Source organism: Salmo trutta, chromosome 13 (genome assembly GCF_901001165.1).
Source record: "Salmo trutta chromosome 13, fSalTru1.1, whole genome shotgun sequence".
Taxonomy (NCBI): domain Eukaryota; kingdom Metazoa; phylum Chordata; class Actinopteri; order Salmoniformes; family Salmonidae; genus Salmo; species Salmo trutta.
The window spans coordinates 66,568,918-66,577,173 of record NC_042969.1 but is presented as its reverse complement, the minus strand read 5'-3'; the positions used below and the strand labels follow the sequence as shown (position 1 = coordinate 66,577,173).

At 43.2% G+C, this 8,256-nt stretch overlaps 1 protein-coding gene across 2 annotated transcripts; it reads right to left on the bottom strand.

Annotated features, from left to right (window-relative positions):
* Positions 1-3,061: 3,061 nt before the first annotated feature.
* Positions 3,062-7,562, bottom strand: LOC115206367 (suppressor of cytokine signaling 5-like). 2 transcript variants are annotated; one of them, XM_029773219.1, is made up of 2 exons: positions 7,490-7,562; positions 3,062-5,361 (listed from the first exon to the last, which is right to left on the bottom strand). In XM_029773219.1, exon 2 carries the CDS (start codon positions 5,187-5,189, stop codon positions 3,543-3,545), a length of 1,647 nt encoding a protein of 548 aa, XP_029629079.1. In that variant the 5' UTR covers positions 5,190-5,361; positions 7,490-7,562; the 3' UTR covers positions 3,062-3,542. The 2 variants fall into 2 exon arrangements, with proteins under 2 accessions (XP_029629079.1, XP_029629080.1); XM_029773220.1 differs by lacking the exon at positions 7,490-7,562 and adding an exon at positions 6,953-7,252.
* Between the last annotated feature and the right edge of the window lie 694 nt (positions 7,563-8,256).

Genomic DNA, 8,256 nt, shown 5'->3' with positions numbered 1-8,256 from the left:
AATATGTTTGTTATTTCTTTATCTCCGCGTTGTCTTCCTCTTTGTTACGGGCTACGAGCCGGTTCGTAACAATGGTGACATCCTCAGTGGACAAAAGGTTAAATACAAACAGTAGCATAATAAGAGAAATGCTCAACAGTGAATGAAATCATCCATCTGAAGACATACCATGGTGAAGATTCCTAAGATGGCTGCAGACAGTACTGATCCATTCTCCATGCTCACTCATTAATATTAGGACGGCTGTCCACTGTGATTATTGCACACTGCACACATAAATTAGCAAAGAGGCCTCTCTTTGTGTGTTGCCATGAATATGAAATGCTGTTCACACAAAGCAGTCAATCACTCCACTGCATCGGTAAATTATGCAATTAATCCTTGAATGGGTCCCCGATAACCAGTCAAATGAAAGTCCTGGCATGAAATGTTGTTTGCCCTCTAAGTCTTGTTTGGGAACATTTACAAAGAAATTAATTTCTTTAATTTACTAAAGGGATAGTTCTTATTTACATACAGCGCATTCGGAAAGTATTCCGACCCCTTGACTTTTTCCATATTTTGTAACGTTACAGACCTATTCTAAAATTAAATAGTTTTTTTCACTCATCAATCTACACACAATACCAAATAATCACAAAGCAAAAACTGTATTTAATATTATTTTTTGTAATAAATGTTGGTAAATGTGTGTGTGTATATATATATATATATATATATATATATATATATATATATATATAAAAATTTAATATCACATTTACATAAGTATTCAGACCCTTTACTCAGTACTTTGCTAAAGCAACTTTGGCAGTGATTACAGACTCGAGTCTTCTTGGGTATGACGCTACAGGCTTGGCACACCTACATTTGGGGAGTTTCTCCCATTCTTCTCTGCAGATCCTCTCAAGCTGTCAGGTCGGATGGGGAGCGTCGCTGCACAGTTATTTTCAGTTCTCTCCAGAGATGTTCGATCGGGTTCAAGTCTGGGCTCTGGCTGGGCCACTCAAGGACATTCAGAGATTTGTTCCGAAGCCATTCCTACGTTGTCTTGGCTGTGTGCTTAGGGTCTTTGTCCTGTTGGAAGGTGAACCTTCACCCCAGTCTGAGGTCCTGAGCACTCTGGAGAAGGTTTTCATCAAGGATCTCTCTATACTTTGCGCTGTTCATCTTTCCCTCGATCGTGACTAGTCTCCCAGTCCCTGCCACTGAAAAACATCCCCACAGCATGATGCTGCCACCCCCATGCTTCACCGGAGGGATGGTATTGGCCAGGTGATGAGCAGTGCCTGGTTTCCTCCAGACGTGACGCTTGGCATTTAGGCCAAAGAGTTCAATCTTGGTTTCATCAGACCAGAGAATCTTGTTTCTCATGGTCTGAGAGTCCTTTTGGTGCCTTTTGGCAAACTCAAAGTGGGCTGCCATGTGCCTTTTACTAAGGAGTGTCTTCCGTCTGGCCACTCTACCATAAAGGCCTGATTGGTGGAAGGGTGCAAACATGGTTGTCTTTCTGGAAGGTTCTCCCATCTCCACAGAGGAACTCTGGAGCTCTGTCGGAGTGACCATCAGGCCCTTCTCCCCCGATTGCTCAGTTTGGCCGGGCGGCCGGCTCTAGGTAGAGTCTTAGTTGTTCCAAACTTCTTACATTTAAGAATGATGGAGGCCACTGTATGGGACCTTCAATGCTGCAGACACTTTTTGGTACCCTTCCCCAGATCTGTGCCTCGACACAATCCTGTCTCAGAGCTCTACAGACAATTCCCTCGACCTCATGGCATGGGTTTTGCTCTGACATGCACTGTCAACTGTGGGACCATATATAGATAGGTGTATGCCTTTCCAAATCATGTCCAATCAATTGAATTTACCACAGGTGGACACCAATCAAGTTGTAGAAACATCTCAAGGATGATCAATGGAAACAGGATGCACCTGAGCTCAATTTTGAGTCGCATAGCAAAGGGTCTGAATAATTATGTAAACAAGGTATTTATATTTTTAATAGATTTTCAAAAATGTCTTAACCTGTTTTCGCTTCGCCATTGTGGGGTATTGTGTGTAGATTGATGAGGAAAAATGGTACTCCTTACTTTAATCCATTTTAGAATAAGGCTGTAACGTAACAATGTGGAAAAAGGGGTCTGAATACTTTCCGAATGCACTGTATGCAAATACAATTTCCTGTCTGTCACTTTAGAGGTCTGCTTATCTGAATTCTTCCAGATCAGCTTTTAGTCCCAGCCGGAGGTATGTGTAAATGTGCAAATATCTGTATCATTTCATCAGCCTTCCAGGCCCAAACATCATCAACAGAGAGATGGCATAAATTCAACAGCTTGGTAAATGTTCATGTCATGTGAGGACATGGTACTAAAAAGGCAGATTTATTTTTTTAAAGCTCATTTTTGATACAATCCTCCCTTTTGATATAGCCAGTACTGTAACATGTTATTGAGATCACATCGCTATACAAAATGGAGGCCATCCTAAAATCACCATCATGCTGGAATGTCTATATTGGACCAGGCTACACCAACAGCCTCCAAGCACAAGGCACAATGACTCAATGATCAAAACGTAAAGGTAGCTTATGTGCTTCCATCATCATTCCTCTGATTCCAACACAGGCTCAGTGGTAGGCTGAGAAGATCAATAGACCAAAGCTAGACAGATCTACTTCCAAACTTCACAGAGATGGAGCTATTCTCAGCAGGTGCTGCTTCATGTTGTTCTCAGCACTAAAACAACACTGCTCTATTATCACTGTTTCCTCTAACACTGAGAAATGGTTTCAACTCATTCAATTTCATTCATTTTGTGTTAAGCATTCAGCAATGGCTTCAATGTTCACTAATTTGAAAGGTAGTAACAATAACATCTCACATGGATAGAAACTCAAAACATTTACCTGACTTACACCCCATAGTTTTAGTTTACGTCTGAAAACTATAGGCTATATAGGAAAGTATTGGATTATTCAAGGTTATTAGGATGAGTCAAAAATTCACTTAAGTACCTTTCTTTTGCCTTTAAAAGGAATGACACAAAATATGTAAAAAAATGTATTTGCAAATGGTTTATACCACCAGCCAGGTTCTCAGCAGTTTCCCAGCAGGTTGCCATTCATATACAGCCTACATATGGTAATTAACTGACCCATTATTAAACCTGTATGTGCTCCTTTACTCATCCACCAAACCAGCCTGGATTCTGTTCACGTCAACCCAAAGAATTGATACATCCCCTCACACATGGTGTATCATTAGGATAATTCTGAAGTTTATTGTGAGCGGAGAAAAATGTGTATGTGCATCGTAATTGAATTAACATAATATCCACAGAGTTTAAGACAAGTGTAAGACGTCATATACAGCAAATAATAAATAAAACAGGTAGCTAGGTATACAGTGAATGCAGTAGGTAAGTATATGTTCATTTTTTAAACGGAGTGAGTCAACTGGTTGTCCACTGAGCGAGGCCCGCCTCCGTTAAGTGTTTAGTTAGTAACCTAGTTGTGGTTCACTTCCACCAGAAGGTCTTTGTTATTCCCACCAGGTGTCCATCCTCCGTACCCTCACCCTCTGCTTGTAATGGTACTCCTTCAGGTGTTTCTTCAGGGTGTTGGGGATGGGCAGCACGTTGATGCCGTCGTAGGTGGTGCGGCTGCTGATCACCGCCCTGCACACGTGCTGCAGGCTGAAGGGCAGGGTGCGGTGGATGGGGTTGGACAGCAGCGGCTCGAAGAACATGCAGGAGTTGGGGTCCTTGTAGTGCTCCAGCAGCCCCGTGACGGTGGGCGCGTGGAACACACTGGGGTCGTGCACGTCGAAGCTGAAGTTGTGGTTCCACTGCTCAATGCGGGCGTGCAGCGAGCGGCCGTAGCGGCGGAAGCTGACGGAGAAGAGGTAGTCTTCCTGGGCTGAGTCGCGGAGGAGGAAGGTGCCCTCTGGCTTGCCCTCCAGCAGAGTCTCGGCCTCATAGCGGTCCATCACACCCCAGTAGCAGGGTAGGTTAGTGATCTGCAGCAGGTCAGGCACCAGACAGTGGATGTAGTCGATCTGGGTGTGGATGCGATAGCCGTCCTGAGTAGGGGGACCCTCAGCCTGGGGAACGGCAGCTCTGGTTGGCTGGAGGCTGGCTGTGACCTCAGGGTCATCCACGGGGTCAGGGACAGAAGCAGTCTCACAGACAGGGACCAAGGCAGATGCTGAGGCAGAAGAGGAGGCGGCCACAGCTACCACCTCATCCAGAGTGTCCAGACAGCTCTGCAGCAGGAGCTGGTGCTGCTGCTGCCTCTGGAGAAGCAGCTGCTGTTGCTGGTGAATGGTAGCCCTGTCATCCCCTGCCAGCTCATTCATACCATGGGCCAGTTTGGGCCCCAGCTTGTACAGAGGGTTGATCTGGGCCGTCACCTCAAACGTGTGGATCTCTGCGTTGGGCGGCGGCTCCACGCCTTGCTCGATGCTGATGCGCCTGCGCTCTCGCAACCGGTCATCCACATCCTCCACCACGGCGGCCATGTTTGAGGCAGAGGCACTAGCGCTGACCACCAAGGTGTCTATAGGAGGTGTGGAGATGGGGGCTGTGTGCTGCTTGATGAGGTACCACTTCTGAGCCAGCTCAGTGCCTGCAGCGAAGGGACAGTCGTCCAGCATGAGTTCACTAAGGTGGATCTTGCGGCGCGAGGAGGCAGCTCCTACAGCAGCTGCAGCTTGTGGCATGAAGACCTGCTGAGTGGAACTGGACAATGATGGCGATGGAGTGTTGGTCTTTATGGGGAAACACTGCCCCATGGCATCCTGGATCTTTTGGCGGAGTGTGCGACTGCCACCTGCCCCCCTGCCCTCAGCCTCACTGGCTGGTGGCTCAGCTGTCCCCTGTGCCAGCCTGGCTGTCCCCCTGTCCTGGCTGAGTGAAGTGACCCCCTCCAGGCCCTGCCATCTCCTGCCCTCCTTCAGGGGAGAGGAGGAGCAGCGGACCCTGGGCTCCAGACCAGTCAGCAGGTCCCCATACTCAAACCCATCACTGACAGGCCGCTCCGCAGCTTGCTGCTCATGGCACGTCTGGCCTTTTTTCTTTCCTCTTCCACCGGCATCTCTTCTCTCCTCAGACCGGCTCTGTCTCACCTTGGGACGGGCACCCCGCTCCCTGTCTTTCCCACGATCGCCTGACTCCTTCGGTTGAGACATGTCAGGTTAATTACGGGCTGGAATAATGGTTGTTGCAGTCGGGTCGGCTGCAGGGAAAATGTGACTGGTGATTTGTGGCTGCAGTCAGTTCTCAGAAGCAAGCCCTCCCATTCAGAATCTTTCCAAAGGCTGTCAATAACATGTCCCATGCATCACTGTCAGTCACTTGGGGCTACAAGATAAACAAAAAAACAGAGTTTCTCTTAGCTGCAGCAATTAGGAGCAAACAATTATATACATTAAAAAAGACTAAGGTCTATAAGCAAGATTGTTTATTAATAAAATTAATTAACAATGTAAACCTTTTTAAAAGACTTGTTTTGTTGCTGCACCCTGACAGCAAAGATAACCCCTGATCTACAAGACGGGTTCTCAAAGTGGGGTCCTGCAGGGGATCCACAGACAGATCTCTAAATTTTAAAATGGATTCTAATGGTGCAGCCTTTTTATTGGTCAACAAAAGACAGATGGTATCTTGTCAAACTGACTGGGACCAGCAAATCTCCTTGATAAATTGACTGGTCCATCAAAAGGTAAGCATCGAACTCAGCCCCAGTCAATTTTAAAAGAGATTTGCAGGCTCCAGTAAATTTAATAAGAGATGGTCCGTCTTTTGTTGACTAATAAGAAGGCTGCACCATAAGAATGCTATTTTGTGTGGCCAATAAAAAAATACGGTGTAACACTATCATTCCACTAGTACTGTAGATATACATATAGATCCTTTCATCTATAATTCATGTTCTTAACCCTGGGCAACATGGGCATGGGAGGCTCGCAGGGATATTGGTAGCCACAGTAGTCCACCATTGAACAATGTATAAACAATGTATAAATAGACACTGTTCAACTCAACACTTCTTGTATTACCCTTAAAATGTTTATCAACATAAATGCACTGTAATTCAAGCTTTGTAACTGCCATGAGACTGTGTAGAATTGCAGGATAAGCGGTTTAAAGCTGCAACAACAAAAAGGCTCTCTGCCTCATGATTTTTTGTAGAATTGCAGAAAATTAGCTTGAATCTGGAAAAAATTATAATAATCAAAAATGTTGCAAAAACATTCCCTTCCTATGGGCCGAGACTTGGTTCGTCCAGCCATGCACTGCCAAAGTCATAGTAAAACTCCTTGTATCCTATACTTTCTCACTCAAATTGTGTTCCGATTATGAGAGGGTTCCTGATGAATTTGCAGTGGTGTAAAGTACTTAAGTAAAAATACTTTTAAAGTATCTGTACTTTACTATTTGTATTCTTGACAACTTTAACTTCACTACATTCCTAAAAAAAATATATACTTTTTACATTTTCGCTGACACCCAAAAAATACTCGTTACATTTTGAATGCTTAGCAGGACAGCGAAATGGTCCATTTCATGCACTTAAAGATGAAATCCCTCGTCATCCCACTGCCTCTGATCTGGCAGACTCACTAAATACACATGCGTCATTTGTAAATGTCTGACTGTTGGTGTGTTCCCCTGGCTAGCCGGCGTAAATAAAATACAAAATAAGAAAACTGATGTCTGGTTTGCTTAATATAAAAAATGTTCAATTATTTATACTTTTCCTTCTGATAGTTTACTATATTTGAGAAATTACACTTATGATACTTAAGTATATTTAAAACCAAATACTTTTAGACTTATACTCAAGTAGTATTTTACTGGGTGACTTTCACTTGAGTCATTTTCTATTAAGGTAATCTTTACTTTTACTCAAGTATGACAATTAGGTAATTCACAGTGGTGGAAAAAGTACCTATCACAAAAGGGGTCCCGGGCTCCGGAAAGTTTGAGAACCCCTATAGCAGATAAACGACTTTCTCTCTTCCTTGATAACGGAGATCTACGCGTTCTTTTCTAGCTGGATGCAGGTGATGCTATTGAAGCGGTGCCCCTGGCTAGCCAGTTAACGTTAGCTACTAGCTAAACGTCTTTGTTGCATTAACCTAGCATCTACCTGAAACATATCAGGCGTCACTGTTTTCCTTAGCAAGACGCGTTAGCTTACTCTAACTTCAGAAAAAAAACAATATCGAACATTTGTTTCATAACAAAAACACTTTGAGGATGTCACAAAGACCAACTAAAATGTGGTAAAACTTAAACTAAAATAGTTCATGATAACGGAAACAAGTTTGCTTGTTGAGCTAACGGAGAAGGCAAAATCCAGAAAAAAAAAAAAGGTTGTCACTCACAAATATTCCACAAGAATGTTAGTGAAGTCTCTCCTTATTTGCCCGTATTGTTATACTGTAATGCAAATGTGTTATTACGATCAGATCAATTTACTTACCTTAAAAAAACTGTATTCTTTGCTGCTCTCCAAAAGATAGCTAGTTAGTAATGTTAAAACCAGGAAACGGAAAAGTTCAACCCGGAAGTACAAATCCTTTTCAAAATAAAAGCCCACATAGTAACTTAATGTAATCCATAACACAGGACATTTCATATCAAACGTATTGAAAATGGATGAATGCACAGGCAGTTGATATGTTGTAGCATGTACATTTTGACTGAGTGAGTCTCCTGATGTTGACTAGTTAGGCATGTAGTGTACTGCAATAGAATATACTGACGGCACCATCACATTCCAAACGTCATACACACTTGTAACCCATAGGTATGATAAATAAATGACCTATGATACAGCTGTATGCAACTGTTGCAAAGTGTCTTAAATAATATATTCAAAACTGTGAATAAAAGGAAACACTGATGATACCACAAACATGAGTCACGTAGCAAAAAAAATGTAACTCTTTTATTTGGACTGTCATCTGATCAATACTGTAGTTCAGATCATTCAAACATAATGTGTGACAGTAAAAAAGTAGCTTGTGTAAGCATGGGATGCAAACTGTTCATTCATAAAACATTAGAAAAATGTTTGGGGAGTCATTAGAATTAAATATAAATTGTACAAGACAGAGATGCAAAAAAAAAAAGAAAAGCCTACAACGTACTGCTTATTTATTATGCCAGGCAGGGACATCGACCACATCTGACAGGCCACTGGAGAGGAGGAGTCTCATGTATGACAGGCTGGCTATGTACCTCATA